The sequence below is a fragment of the Protomyctophum bolini genome (assembly GCF_963924005.1).
Source record: "Protomyctophum bolini genome assembly, chromosome: 13".
NCBI lineage: Eukaryota > Metazoa > Chordata > Actinopteri > Myctophiformes > Myctophidae > Protomyctophum > Protomyctophum bolini.
Window position 1 is genome coordinate 24,035,737 of NC_137874.1, and position 16,183 is coordinate 24,051,919.

Sequence of the window (16,183 nt, forward strand, 5' to 3'; positions counted from 1 at the left end):
TACCGGTAGTCTTTTCATTATTTGCCTGTCCCTGAGATTTCTGTTATTGGACATTTTAAATGAAAAGAAAGAAAAATCCATAGGCTATTTTCAGCACCATTGTAGCTGTCTGCCGGTGTCGGCTCGGCAGGTGCATTCAGCAACTTTTGTTCCGACCGACTGATCTCCCGACTTCATTGGACTGCCATTCTGTGGTAATCTGTAGTAGTTTGGTGGTGAGCTGACTTTATGGTAATCTGTAGTAGTTTGGTGGAGAGCTGACTTTATGGTAATCTGTAGTAGTTTGGTGGAGAGCTGACTTTATGGTAATCTGTAGTAGTTTGGTGGAGAGCTGACTTTATGGTAATCTGTAGTAGTTTGGTGGTGAGCTGACTTTATGGTAATCTGTAGTAGTTTGGTGGAGAGTTGACTTTATGGTAATCTGTAGTAGTTTTGTGGAGAGCTTTAGCAAGTGTCCAGGTTTCAGACAGTAGAGTGACGAACATAGTAAACATGGAGCGTGATGACATGGCACACCTTGTTTGAGTTTGTCTGTAAAAAAAGGGTTAAATTGATGGACTAGATCATGTATTTTAAGTTTTTAACCAAAGGGGTGGATGATCTTAGTACTACAGCTAGGATTACGTTTTGTCAGTTAATGTGGAATTTGCTCTGCTGGGATTGTTGTCTTTTAAAAAACAAAGCTTAGCATGTTTACACTGGCATGGATGCTGTTTTACAGTGTTATATAATGGCCTGCCGTTAGAGCTGATACTAATCTGCCACGACCCTTAATGAGATGATTCCCAGTCTTGAACTTGGTCAAGATAAACAAGTCATATACTCTGGTATTTAATTCCAGTCATCTACATCTAATTTTTAGAAGGCAGTTTCATTTTTCTCCACTGTGGGTACTGTATAATGGAGTGATGACTTTAGAGTCGGTGACCACAAATGTCACAAATATGAACAGTTTAATGGAGTCCACTGTTGGTTTTATTTGTGTTAGTGAACCTCAAAGAACATCTGCAACAAGGGAAAGTGGCTTCTCCCGTAATCCACTGAAATCAAGTGTAGCGTCAATTCAGTAGCATCAATTCATTGGGTTTCAATGTTGGTCATATTAAAGTGCATATCTTATGGGAGCGCCTTACGTTTTTTTTGTGCGAAACGTATTACTCCTTTTGAAGCTTAAAGGAGAATGCTGGTCCGGGTAATCTGTTGTTTGCAGGACACACACAGACGACAAACGCACACCAACTGTGACTCGCACAACATACACACACACACACGCACGCACGCACGCGCGTACACACACACACACACACACACACACACACACACACACACACACAGAAAGGGGCCATGCTCTAATCCCCTCCCAACAACAGAATGGTACAGTCCAGTAATCCGCTCTCTGTTGCTGTGGCAGTGGGGAGAGGGTTTTGGGTTGGTAGGTAAGACTCTCACCGCAACAGAGACTTTTATAGCTCGCCCTGCACTGGATAACTAGGGGGCCAAAAGGAAGCCGTGACATTGCCACAGATCACAGAAGAAGGGGTAGGTCATCATCATTTATGCACATCCATTTCTGCATTTGGATGTCGTGGTCCTGTGTGTGTGCAGGCTGTTTGCTTAATCTTGTACAGTATGTGCAGTCTGCTTACATGTCAGACTGAACCAGTGCAGGGTTGCTACTATACAGTACAATAACTGGAGGTACAGTATAAGAAACGGTGCCATTTGGGAAATGCCTACAGGAGAATTGGCTAAAGGCATCGATGTGCCATAAATTACAGAATAATTATTTTGAAGAGATTATATGCATGTTTGCGTCCTGCACGCACGGTGACGGGCGGAACAGTCCATTCCTACAGCAAGTGCACCATTTACCAAGACAAGTGCACTGTGAATAACAGCTAAATATGTGTATTTCTTTAGTTGCAAGTTTTTGCTGTTGCTGTTTGTTTTGTCAATTCTCATTTTGATGCATGCTGACCAATTCCGGGCCTACAATGGAGTACCACTTACTTACAAATTAAATGGACGTGAACAAGGCCTAGTCGGGGACAGCATGACAAAACCCTTTGATCAAAGCGTTTGATTGATGCATATCAATATTCTCTATATTTAAAAAAAGAAAGAAAATCAACGGCCAGGCCAATCCATTAAGGTGCTTTTAAAAGAAGTGATCCAGTTACCCGTTTCAGTAGTCTGCCAGGGATTACACCAATGTGCTTATGGCATTCAGGGCCTGCCGAATGGGATCTGGCCCTGCTTTAGTATGCACACTGCACAGCCAGGGCAGGCCCAGGCTGGGCTTGATCCTTTAGCAAGCATGGACCACACGGATGTGAAGCATACACAATGTTACTGCAAAGTGTGAGGGCTGGTGCAAACAGACATGACTCATGTTGTTACCCTGTGAGCAAGAGGACCATGTCTGATATCAAACAAAACAAAACTGCATGCTCTGCTGTCTTGTAAAGAGACGAAGGAAGATTTTATATGTAGCATTTTGACATGGCCTCAGTAGAAGAGCAAGGCTGTAGCGTGCATAATAAACCCTATAATAGACCAGTGGTTTTCTACCAGTGGTCCTTGAGGGGGTTCCAGGTGGTTCCCAGCTAAATGAATGAGAGTTGTTAACCAAATGGACCCTTAAAGATCTTTAACTCTTGAGAGTGTAAAATGCACCTAATTGGACCTTATGGGTCCATTTGGTTTCATTTTACACTCAAGAGTTACATTATTGTTGAATTCAAGTTTCGGGTCTGAGAGCCTAATGTCATCAAATGATGGTCCATGGCTCAAATGCCAAATAAATGATGGACCTTGACGTGAAAAGGGTTGAAAACTACTGTAATAGACTGATGAGCTAATTCCTCACATGCTTACTAAACATGTACTGTATGCTCACTAGCATACAGTATGTTACAGTATACAAGCTGCTAAAATACAGTGTAAACTAAAAGGTAGAAGACTGTTACTTTTGACACGATTAACTCTTCAGTTATAAGCATAGTGTATACATGCTGCATGAACATATGTTCTACATAATGTGTTTAAATGTATTCACCCACAGAATGTTATTTCAGAAGTCGCTGGCAGTTCTAGAATCAAACACGGCCTAGGCTTATTTTATTTGTTATCCTGTACAGGTTAAACACTTCAGAAAGGTACAAACATGGCAGGCTATAGTAAGCAGCACAGCTGCAGCTAATATAATGTGTGCTGTTTTTGAAAAATCGTGAAAATGTGGCACAAATCTTTGAATATATATTCTTTCAGAGCGAACGTTTTTTAACTCAAATCTTTGCTACTAGGGGGGTGTCTCTGGAACAACATATTTTCAGATGGGGGTCCGCGGCCAAATACAGATCATTCTGGGGGTCCTTGACATGAAATATAGGTTGAGCACCACTGACAGAAACATAGGTTTTTCAGAAATCTTTTAGGATTTAGAAGATTTTTTTAATATTCGGCCTCAGTCCTAAATGGGTTAATGGATCGTGCCCCTTTAACCTGTCTTTTCTGTATCAGTAAAGACACCTTTTGTGCAGTAAGATTTTATTTGTTCATTATATATATTTTTAAATTATTATACTTTTTAGCTTTTTCGGCCTTTATTGATAGTGAACAGTAGTCTGACAGGACATGGCGAGAGAGGGAGAGATGGGCAGTGACACGTAGCAGAGGGCGTAGGGATCGGCAGTCGAACCCACAACACGCTGTCAGCCGAGATTCGAAAACGTTTAAGTAGGTTAGGACTTGTATTATTATATTATACCATTTAATTAGAATAATTTCATCCCAACACCTTGAATCAGAAGATCTCGAGATCTTGGTATAGTACTTTGAATAATGACTGAATTATTTTTGATGGGCGCCTTGCATAAACATTAAAATCCTATTGACAATGAATGGAGAATTTTAAGTCAGTGTCTGAGCAAATCGGCTAATTCTGTCTTACACAAACATTAAATTCCTATTGACAATGAATGGAGAATTTTATGTCATGATGATGTATAAGAGCACTTCAGACTTCACACAGTTTTCCTTTAATGTCTAAAAGGGATTCCTTTCTTTTCTACAAAGATCAAGTCAGTTTACTATTCTTCTGGTGGCAGATTTTCTCCTTTGCTTTGTAACAATGTGATATTTTTCTACCGAACTGCATTTAGTCAGAAATAAGTGTCTTTGCTGTTTATATTTAACTTGGAGAGGACTTGCTTAATTGTCTGTGAAGAAAATAATCTTCATTTTGTTACAGAAAAAAGTCCTCTGAACAGCTCTCGCATGAAGATTTATTTTTGGGCTCTCATGGCTTTATTGATAGGACAGTAGTCTGACAGGAATTGGGGACAGAGATGGGGAGTGACACGCAGCAAAGGTCGTCAGGACTGGAACGCGCAACACGCTGTCAGGCCTATAGGGTGCCCACATTGCAACACATTGCAGCCTAGGGTGCCCACATTGCAGCCTAGGGTGCCCACATTGCAGCCTAGGGTGCCCACATTGCAACACATTGCAGCCTAGGGTGCCCACATTGCAGCCTAGGGTGCCCACATTGCAACACATTGCAGCCTAGGGTGCCCACATTGCAGCCTAGGGTTCCCTCCCTAACCACCACGCCAGCGGCCCGGCCCTGGGTTCTAAACTTCACTAGACATTGGTTACAAATTTCACTGAGGTTAGACATGAACCGTGTATGGTCCGTGTTAAATAAAAAGCTACTTGAAGTAAACTAAATGCTGCTAGAAAGAATACCCCTTTTGTGAGTAGATCGGATAGTGTTGATGTAGGTTGTGGATAGTGAGATTGTAGGTTGATTAGCATACTAGCAAATGTGAATTAGAACTACATTTTGGTCTTATCAAAGCCTGTCACGATTATTATATGATTGCAATTGTTTGAGATAATATTTATAATATATTTTTTTTGCAAAAAAATAAGTTATAAAATATGTCAATCTTGGCTAATTTCTTTGTATATTAAGTTGTCATATCTGTCCAGTGTCCAGTGTAACTTTAGTTTACGAAGCCTAAAGGGCAAACTTTTTATTTATGTTCCTATGTTCAATGCCAAAAACGCAAATCATTAATCATTTGTACGACAATTAATTAATTCGTCAAAAAAAATGTCATGACCACGACAACAACGTTAATCGGACCTCATAACATCACGACAGCCATCTGGGAAATATTAATGCAAAGTAACACTAAGCATACAGTAGGTCGAGTGAAACTCTGATATGCTCATCTGGTGATAGCCCTGGTCCTGAGAGACTTGCTATTAACACAATGGACCAGGGCTAATCTGGTGATAACTTGAGGTATTACTATTTTGATGTCATTGGTAGGCATCATACTGTAGGCACTAGCTCGCACATCGATGATAGACTCACACACACGCACGCACACGTGCACAGCACGCGGACATAAGCACACACACACACACACACACACACACACACATGCTACGTTGACAGTAGCCTATAGTTGGCGTGCACAGCAACGTATGACTCCAAATGCCATTGGCTGCAATGCTGGTAAAAAACACAAGCACTTTTTGGCAAGCAGGCTTCCACATTGTCCATTAAAATGATCGATATGATTCCTATTAGTGAATCTTATTGTAGTTGAACTCTTTCTGTGCTGCTAGCTGGTAGAATACATGTAGTTAAAGGGCTTTTCTGTTTGATGACGTCGTGCATATGATGAGACGAGTTGAATTCATAACGTTTCCACCTAAATTTTACCCCGTTCATGTGGGACATTTTATAGTGCCCTTATTTGACCAGCGGGGGTCTCCTTTTTCATTATAAACTGTAGTAGCCTATACAACTTTGTTTACGTTGCAATGCACTATTGGGTAATTTGGGTGTTTGTTACTCTCACTCTCCAAAAAAATGGCGTAGCGATAGCGTGTCTGTTCAGCCTTTTTAGATTAGGGTTTGAGTCGTTTGGCCCGAGCACAGCACAGACAGAGACATTGCTGTGTTTTGTGCACAGCAGTCATCATCAGGATATACATAAAACATATGCAAACAAACATCTCACAGTACATAGACAATAAAGAAACAATGCCAACAGAAGGCCACCAGTCATAGTTCCAAGAGGCATCACATCACACGCTATGCACGGAACTGAGATGGGGCCTGCTTGTTCATAAGTCCTATACTTATGGGAACAAACGATCTTGAGGCCTGCAGGGAAGGTACCATGTACCGTCGCCCTGATGGTAAAAGATGGTATTGGCTGTGTAACAGGTGTGTATTGTCCCTGTATAGCTTTCCCCTTCCTGAGTACCCGGGTCAGGCGGGTCTCATACATTGAGATCATACTCTCAAATCGTACCCCAGCTATTTTGCTGGACACGTTGATGATTTTATGGAGTTTGTTCTTAATAACCAATGATAATGAGCCATACCATGAAACAAAACAAAATGTGCTGGTGGACTAGGACAAGACTAGCCTGGGCAGCATTCCCTATCGGGTTTATGATCCGTTCGGGAGCGGATGATTTTGCTACGTCATGTTGTAGTATTGTTTTGTAGTCATCAATCTTCCGGAACTTCCTTTTCCCTCAAACCGATTTTTCTCAATAAAAGCTGCAGACTACGAGAGCTTTTATTGTTATTCTTCCGGTTTGAGGGAAAAGGAAGTTCTGGATGAATGTATACTGTACGTATTTCGCAGTAAAATAATTAAGCATGGGCCTGTTCTGGGCATACACTCACTATAGAGCACCGAAGTCTGACGTCACTTTCAGTAGAGGGCACCAGTACACAGGTTCATGTATTTTTTTTGTTGCATTATAATCCCCATCGGGGGATTTTAGATCGCTTCATATAAGAACTATGTTTGAAAAATAAACTGACCACCCCGGCCTTTCTGTCAGGGGAGTGGCTGTGTGTCGTTAATGATGTTCATTAATATTTGATACAGCCAGTTTCTGGAGAAAATGGAATTAATGTGGCCGCAAAAGCCTTGAAACTACATATGAAGGCAATGTCGCTGCTAATATACGTCACGGACAGCTATCAACACATTGCGTTCCTGAGATTCCTCGTTGACATAAGCTCAGCTGGTGGTGGCTCAACTCGTACTAACCACGAAACATTAAATATCAATAAAATAAAAATAAACGTAATTAACATTCAGTTTATGTTGTGCGACAGGCAGATGCAGCCACCCGCCTGCCCGGAAATGTAGTCTCTGGGTTATTTGACTCGTTTCTAACGCTTATTATGTTACTTAAGGAGAAGAGACTGGAGCAGCACGGACATTTAGAGCCTTTTATTTAGGTGCTGAGTATACAAAACGACATTATGTTACTCTTTGGGTATATTTGCACCTTCAGTCGATGCTTCATATCCATATGAGTGAAAAGGCCGGGGTGATCGCAGTTCTTATATGAAGAGATCTAAAATCCCCCTATGGTGATTTCAATGCAAATAAAAAATAAATGAACCTGGGGACTGACGCCCTCTTCCGAAAGTGACGTCAGGACTTCGGTGCTCTATACCTCTTCAAATAGCCTCGGGGACCACAGGCTTTTTGTTTTCAATTCAATTTGATTAAAGTGTCAAATCGCAACAAGTTGTCTCAAGACACTTTACATGTAGAGCGACAAAGCTCTCTGTGTTTGGCTGTTTGCGAACCGACAGAGATCCCACCCAGAGCAAGCAATATTACGACAGTGGTAACGAAAAACTCCCCGGTAGGAAGAAACGTCAAGCAGAACCCAACTCTAGGGTGTGTGGCTATCTGCCTCGACCGTGTCAGGGGAGAGAAATAGAAAGGAGAGACAGGGAGGACATACAGGCAAAACAAGTAGTAGAAATAACAATTATAATGAATGTAATAGTGTACGATACTATAATATGGTGTAACAATGTTGTCAGATAATAATGTCATATATAATAATGTATAAGAATATTAAGATAAGATATAGTGTAGTGGTGTAATATAATATGGTAGCAGTCCATGGACATGCTCTGTGAGGGGGCTGGGTCCACGGTCACACTCTTGTTGGGCTCCGTGAAGAGGCCTGGTCCACGGTCACATGGTCCAAGGTCAAACTGCGGAGTGGAAGACAAAATAAACGTTTCAAAGTAAAAAGAAAAAAGCCTGGGCGAGCCCAGCAGGAATAGTGGCATAGGAGTGGGAGTGATCTATAATAATCTACTATTCTGTGCCTATCAGGTTGCAACTTGGACGAGGCTGAGTCGGCTCTAGTGCACTTCACAACGTTCGCAGGAACTCCTGTGCTTTAGCATGTTTGGTGGTGTCTCCCATGGCTCAAATTCGCTAGAGATGGCGCACCTCCGTTGTGGTCTTAAACTATACTTTATCGGCAAAAAAACTAGTTGGCGGTTGTTGGAAAAACAGTGGCGCTCACCTAAAACTGCATTCTTCCTGCGTTCCTTCCTCTGCATATGCGTTCCTGATGTTGTCATGCGCTGTTTTCTCCCACCGCCACCCCAGCACCACTGTTGGGCTCTGATATTCCTATTCCCCATGGGGGGGTCGTTATTGTATATCTATCTCCGTCTCTTATGATGGTTGTATAATTGTGTCGAGCAGGTAGAAAAATGGAGCAGAGCCGAACGCCAAGATAAAATATTAATGCACACTTAGTTGTATTCTCATTCTCACTCTCTATTCGTGAGTTATCTGACTGAACTTTAGTGTAGTTTGATAGGTGTGTCCACGTATTGATCAGTAACTTATTGATCATAATGGTATAACAATACTGTAGACTTAAAGCTGCAGTCCATAACTTTTAACGTCCTACGAGCGTCGCAATCCCGCTCCCAACGAGCAGCCCGGAAGAGATAGTATTAAAATTAAATTGTTATAGAGTACTCACAAAACAGAAAGAAAGACAGAAAATGTAGCGTAGGCCTAAGAATAACCTGAAAGGAACACCCAAGTGAAAGTGTGGTTTTAAAACCGATATGCATTGCCCCATGTCAGCTCTGATCCGATGTCTACACAGCACACGAGCCTAAACTTCCTTCAATGCATGAGCGTCCAAGCAGCTTCTTTTCACCGGTTGGACGTAGCGTGTGGAAGGAACACGTTATTCCAACCAGTTCCTTTCCCCTCCATCAGGCGCCCTGCTTGCCAGGGGGAGTGTACTGCATAGTTTTTGTGAGGGTACCTACAGTACCCTAGGGGACACAGGGAGAACATGAAAACTCCATACAGTCTGTGTGTTGTTTCGAAAATATTGAACCAATAGAAAGTAGTAAAAAGCGCTTGGGACAAAACCTCTTAACTCCATTGGACCCTCAAACTGTCTGCTAAAGAAACTAACTCCACCAATTATCCCCCTCTCATGCAAGTAATTGACAATATATAAAGTCACAACGAACACCAACTTTGATGATGCAGTTGATGCAGTATTGCTTTGTTTTCTTAATATCCTGAAACTTTTATATTTTCCATTTCCTGAAAAATATTAGTTAAGGTGGTTTCCTCCCGACAGCAGAGATATTATTTTTAAACAAAGTGATTACTCTATGTTGAACTACTTGAGTACTCCTGCCCATCCCTACTTACAGTACTACCACACCTACCATTAAGATAAATGCACAGGATCTCCACTGACAAGGAATGACAAATCATGGGCTTGGTTTAATGGCTGATGATACTAAGGCAAATAGAATTAGTGCCTCCTGCTGGCTCTCTGTCACCACTATCATAATCTCTTCAAAAACATAAGCCAGGGATAGCCATGTTTTACCTCCGAGATGCCACAGGTTTATGGAGAGTAGTTGACAGTGTAATGGTTTATTAACCTCCTCCAACTTTAGACAATAACTTAATAAGTAAGACACAAAGGGTAGCCTGCCCTATAGAGTGATCTGTAGTTGAATGTAGATCATTTATCTTGCTGACATGAGTTGGGGTAAATGTTGCCACTTATGTAGCCTCGGAGACCACAGGCATTTCGTTCTCAAAAGAGAAAAAAAAAGCCTTGGAGAGACGTCTGTAAAATGTGGCATAGCGCTAAACTCCTCTCTCTCTCTCTGCACCTGTATTCAACCTCTCTCTCTCTCTCTCTCTCTCTCTCTCTCTCTCTCTCCCTCTCTCTCATGCACACACACACGAACACGCACACACACACTCTCCCTTCAGGTTGATGAACCAATTGGGAGCCACCGTCCATTTCCAGCGGTAGATTGACCCATAGACATATAAAGGCAGACGCCCTTTCCGGCTCTGGAGCGTATGTGCTCAAGGGTGGGCAAACATTTCCCAAGATGCGCCACAGAGCGCATGTTCGGGTCTGAAAGTCCCATAAAAGATGTGCTGTTGGCCAGTAATGACGTGACGTAGCGTGCCTTCGACGCCTTCGCACACACATGGCTCCAACGAACTGTAGCAGCCAATGAGACATCAAATGTATCTCTATGGATTGACCCGCCCCTTTATGCCCAGAAAAGCATAGGTCTCTTTTAGGCTACTGCTTATGCTTTGCTGACCGATCAGCAAATTTTTTAAGGAAAATAAATAATAATAATAATAATGTAAACTAAAAATATATACCCGTATATCAAATTACCAAATTAAACGTTAAATTTGATTCATTCAAAATCAAATTCAGAAGTGTGTAAAGCAACACACTATAACAATTTCCTCATTGCGAAAAGCCATCTTTATGCTTTTTCTTTAACTCACCCTATTGCTCACGTACAGTAACCTGCGATGATGTGACATTTGAAGTGTTCCTTATAGGATAATATCGTAGCAGAGAACTGGTCTGCCTTCTAATAAAGTAAGCCTTGCAGAAGCCTGTCTCCTGTTTCTGTAGCGTGAGGCAGCTTGAAGTACACACTGTGCTAGTATGTCGCAGGGACTTACCCCCAATCCAACCCTTGATGCTGAGTCCATTTTTCAGAGTCTTTGGTATGACCCGGCCGGGGATCGAACCCCGACCTCCCAGTCCCAGGCCGGACACTCTAACCACAAAGCCACTGAGCTGGTCTGCCTTCTAATGGCCGACTAATAAAGTGTGAAGACTATCTCCACCTGTGACACGTGGCAGAGTGTCTTTGATCCTGTTATTGGGTCATGGCCTTGGCTGCACTGGTCCAGTTCCACTCTGAACATAAGTAGGAGATCGCTAAAATTAGATACTTGATTCCTGACTTTTAACCCTTAACCAATGGGACAGCAGGACATCAGCGTAGACAACTCAGTGGAAGGAACAGCACACATTAGAAACTTGTACCATACTTGAGACGGCTGAACATAAGGGCTCTTTTGAAACCACCTGAGAATTAGGGGTGGGATGATTCACTTACCGCCCGATTCGATACGATCTCGATACCTAGGGTGCCCATTCGATTTATGTTGTCATTCTTAATTATATTGTGATTCGATATTGTGATTAAAAGCAATTTAACTTGGGGAGAAAACATCTCCCCACGTTACTTTGCTTTTTTGTATACTAGAACAGTTTAAAACGATTATAAACAATATACAACCATGAAAAGTCACGACATTTGAGTGAAACAAGTTTTGTTGCCCACCCTTACTGAGAGTTAACAGACAGTCTAATTAGAAAAGACAGGCTCTAGTGCTAATGTGTTCTGGTCATGGTCCCAGCTAGAGGGATTCCCCCTGGGATTACTCTGTGATTGTAGTTAGACCACTAGGTAGGAGGCTCACTGCTAATCCCTCTGGCTCACAGAGGGGGTATAATGTTAATGTCAATGTTAAAGCATAATATGACGACAGCTTTGCCCCCTTCCCCCATCAGTTGTAGGTCACAAGTCAAGCACCAAATAAAAGTGAGAATGAAAGCTCTTTATCTCATCATGGGTCATGGTCTATGGGCATATTTAATTACAGTTAATTATACAGTTGTATTATAATTGTATTTGCTTCCTTGATGTTATCATATATCGCCACATCGCCCTAACTGGAAAGAACTCGGGGCCCTCACACAGTGACTATAGCCAGTTTAACTTACACATCTTTGTTTGTGTGCATGCATGTATATGCCTTTTGATTTATTGTGATTTTGTTTCCCACCCTAAAACATGATCAGCAGGTGTAACGGCATTCGTTCACCTTCCAATCTTTGTTGCACAGGTGGTGGAAGTGATCTTACGTAGCAGTGCACACAGAAACATGACGTAGAGTCGTAGAGCTCAGTTTGGGTGTATTTAGTTGTGATAGGAACATCAACATACCAGCTATAATATGTAGCAATTATCCTGTTCTTTTGTCTGCTTCTGGCTACTGGCTGGTAAGAACGGTGTGCTCCCACCATCCCCTGTGTCCGATCTGAATCACTGCACCTGTGTGCCCTCTAAATACACACCTAGTGCTGTCAAATCTAAAGCCCGCAACCAAAATAATAATGCCAACCTAACCAAAATACATAACCATCATAATGCCTCTTACATCAGGTTATTATTATATAAGGAAGAATAGTCTTTTCAAAACAGTGTACAGTATTTATTAAAACGACACACATATCCACAGCAAATTCATTCACAACGCCAGCAGCATGATTGCCTGTTGCCATCATGTGACTAGGATCATGTGAACAAACAAACGGGTCTATGAAACCAGATACTTTGGCCTGGGTTGCCAGATTTTGTGCTTACAGCAAGCACAAGCCATCAGGTTAACTTAAGCAACTGGGCCTTACTGTCACACTTTATTGTCCAATGTTGTTTTACAGCAGTGGTTGACAAACACTTTATAATGACCACACTTGCCAACACTACCTGCAACTTCGACAGATCTACAAGCTCACACTATTAAATATAAGGTATTTAAAAAGTTAAATCTGACTTGCCTAAACATGCAGATATCCTTTTACATAAACTAGAGTACAGTACACATACTTTTTACCCTGGGTGTGTGTGTATATATATATATACACATACTATTTACCCTGGGTGTGTGTGTATATATATACACATACTATTTACCCTGGGTGTGCGTGTATATATTGGCATTTTATTTAATTTGATAGCCCCTTGAGATGCATCATCTGATTTTAGAGGGGGTCCTCTAAAACGAGTCTACGATGTGCGGCCATCCGCTACTAGATGTGAAGGGCAGAATAAAGGGTTTTAAAACTAAGCTGAAACAAGTGGATGGTTGTCAAATACCACAATATCCTTCTTCTGATTGGCGACGTGTGGCGCTAGGGGTGAGGGCCGCTAGGGGCTTGGTGTTACCGATGATACTAATGAAAATGATGGCTCTGTTCCATTCTGGTCAAACAGAGTCAGGGTGTGTGTTGGCTCACTGGAAACACTCTGCTACACCAGTGGGTCTCTGAGGCTCTTTTTCCCCTGGGGTTGAACCAATTCGGTTATTTTTCCATGCCTAATATTGAACCAGTTCAGAGTGTTTCCACTGAAAATGAATTGTTCCAGAAGTTACAGAACCCTAAAAAGTTGGTTCGGAACTGGAACCAAAAAATGGTCCGTGAAAGCACCAAGGTTTAAAAAAATCTAGAACTGAACCAGTTCTAGAACCAAAGTTATTTTGGTGGAAAAGAGGCCAAAGTGTCCTTGAGTGCGTTCCAAATGGCCCATATGGGTCTGTAACTAATTACGGGTTCATTTGGTCCATTTGTACACTCTCAGAGTTATGGGGGTCCTTGAAATAAAAAAAGTTTGAAAACCACTGCACACTAAATGGAACAGAGCCTTAATTAGTATCACCGGTAACACCTGTGAGGGAAGTAGGGAAGCGGCCCGGAAGTAGGAAGAGTTATTCCGAGTGCATACAGAGCCCATTACTCCGTAAAGCACTTTGAGCTGCATTTCATGTCATGAAAGGTGCTATACAAATTAAGTTTTATTATTATCGCTGTCTGTTTGTCAGGTTGCAGGTGAGACCCCATGTGTGGCGTTAGATGAGGCTCCATCCAGGTGCGAGGAGGCTCCCGGAGAGGAGGAGGAGTTGGGGTTGCGAGTGACGCCCCCGCCGCCGCCGGGCCGCAGCCCGACCCCCTCCTGCCAGGAGGAGCGCACAGAGGAGCGGCACATACAGTATCTGGTGAGAGCCCAGTGTATAGGTTAAAATAAGCCACAAGCTTTGCTGCCTGTCTCTCTGTGACTTTGTAAACAAACGGCACCCGCTTGCACGCATCGCACATGTACCGGATCTACATGGAGGGATGCAATGTTCTGATTGGTTAAAATACACACATTCAAAATAAAATCTCTGTATCTTTAATTTCACTAGGTCTTTTAACTGTTATTGGTCTCCACAATTAGCCCCTTGGTTCCCCAGGCTCCCCCACTCGGTCCCAGCAGTAATGCATGATGATGGCTATGTCAGAAATAAGCTGATTTCTCCTTTGCTGGTCCTGCATGTAAGCTCCATTTAGAATAATTAAAGGATGCTAAGCTTTGTAATGCCATGTTGCTGCCATGACGGAGGTCAATATGGAAATTAAGGACTTAGCCTATGTATTCTAGATCCCAAACAGATTGATGCCACAGACACACAAACTATAGTAAATAAAGGCCGTTTGACACAGGATATAATATTCTTTGGCGCATATCGCATTCCTTGCTCCAGAATTTGTCCTTTTTTTTGTCAACGGATATCATGTAAACAACACATACATGGGAGATCCTGTTTCGGGTGGCATCCGGTGACGTGTGCAGAGTGTAAAATGGTGTGCCTTTTTGTGATCATTGTTCAGGAAAGTGAGCTGTGTAAGAAGAGAAAAGAATGTGAAAGCCTTGAACATGAAGTAAAGAAGCGACAGAAGAGATGTCTGGATTTGGTAAGGAAAAACACAGCCAGCTACTGTATGGTCTTCACTCCCATTTCCCTCCAGTCAAACTCTGTTTAAGGTCAACTCATATCAACTGCAGAAATTGAGGAAATATTACTCGTCCTCACTAGCAAGAGGTAGAAATAGGTTCCACCTTGTTTTTTAGGTTAACAACAGTCTCTCTTGGCCTTTTCTAAACAGGAGAGCCAGCTTGAGGATGAGCGAGGCCAAAATGAGCAGCTAAAGGAGGAGAAAGATCTCCTCAGGAGGAAGGTACAGCTGCTCGACCAGGTCAGTGGTTCCCAGTCCCTCAACCTTGTGGCCTGTCAGGATATTGCAAGTGGGCAAGTGTTGGCAAAACACATTAATATAACATCATTTATGTAATAAATAATAACTTAATAAGTCAACAAAATGTGTTTTTCATTATCCTGGTATATATTAAACCTTAAATTATACTACATTGGTTCCATTGATCCAAGATCAAAAGAATAAATAAGAAATAAAATAGAAACATAGCTTTTTCAGAAAACTGTCAGGATGTAGAATACATTTTTTTAATCTGATCTCAGGTCAAAATGGGTTAAAATAAACATGCTCTGAAAACACATCTGACCACGATTAGTGGTCATACGGGTGGGCTTGGAATAAGTTTGCAGATGTTCACGGTCGGCCCTGGTCCAGATATACGTGGAGAACCACTGCTTTAGTAGTGCACACGCATCTCAGCTGAGTTGATGCGATGGTTCACTGCTCTGCTGTTTCCTCCAGACTCGGGCTGAGAATGAGGAGCTGAGGGAAGACCTCTCTGAAGTGACCGCTCAACACAACTCAGTTCTCGAGGAGAACCAGAGACTCCGTGCCAAACTGGAGAACTTAGAGCAGGTCCTAAAGGTACCAGCCGAGTAGACGTAACGGGGACATACAGTATGATGTTAAATTGGCTATTTTATTTTTTATAATGTACAAACATTTATTCAAGAATTTGGAAAATGGTCTAGGACCTACATTCACCATTCAACTTCTTGGCTGTACAGGTTCAGTAGCGATTTTTATAGCAATTGTAGAAGTATTCAATTGTCGCCTGTTCAAGCATGTTCCAGTCATGTACATTAGACTACATTACAAATATTTGATTTGAAAAATATGCCAATTTAACATTGAGGTTCCCTCTCCTCCGGGTACCTATTATTGGACTCATCTAATGTAAAATGAAGCAGCGGCGTTCTAAAAAAACCTGTGACTGTACTGACCTTATTTTGTTGTCTTTGCGCGTGCAGCATATGCGAGAGGTCGCCGAGCGAAGGCAGCAGCTGGAATTGGAACATGAACAGGCACTGGCTATCCTCAAGTTCAAGCAGGATGAAATCAAACGCTTACAGCGGGTGAGGAACTCACCGGGGATGTGCATTGATACATTGCTCACAGA

At 42.1% G+C, this 16,183-nt stretch overlaps 1 protein-coding gene across 1 annotated transcript in view; it reads left to right on the forward strand.

Moving 5' to 3' along the window:
* tspoap1 (TSPO associated protein 1) overlaps positions 1 to 16,183 on the forward strand; it is a gene marked incomplete at its 5' end in the record, with an annotated part of 86,316 nt that overhangs the window by 31,216 nt on the left and 38,917 nt on the right. Inside the window, 5 exons of the mRNA XM_080781103.1 lie at positions 13,851 to 14,024; positions 14,680 to 14,763; positions 14,956 to 15,045; positions 15,526 to 15,648; positions 16,035 to 16,139. Coding sequence (XP_080637229.1) covers positions 13,851 to 14,024; positions 14,680 to 14,763; positions 14,956 to 15,045; positions 15,526 to 15,648; positions 16,035 to 16,139 — 576 coding nt within the window. The remainder of the gene's footprint in view (positions 1 to 13,850; positions 14,025 to 14,679; positions 14,764 to 14,955; positions 15,046 to 15,525; positions 15,649 to 16,034; positions 16,140 to 16,183) is intronic.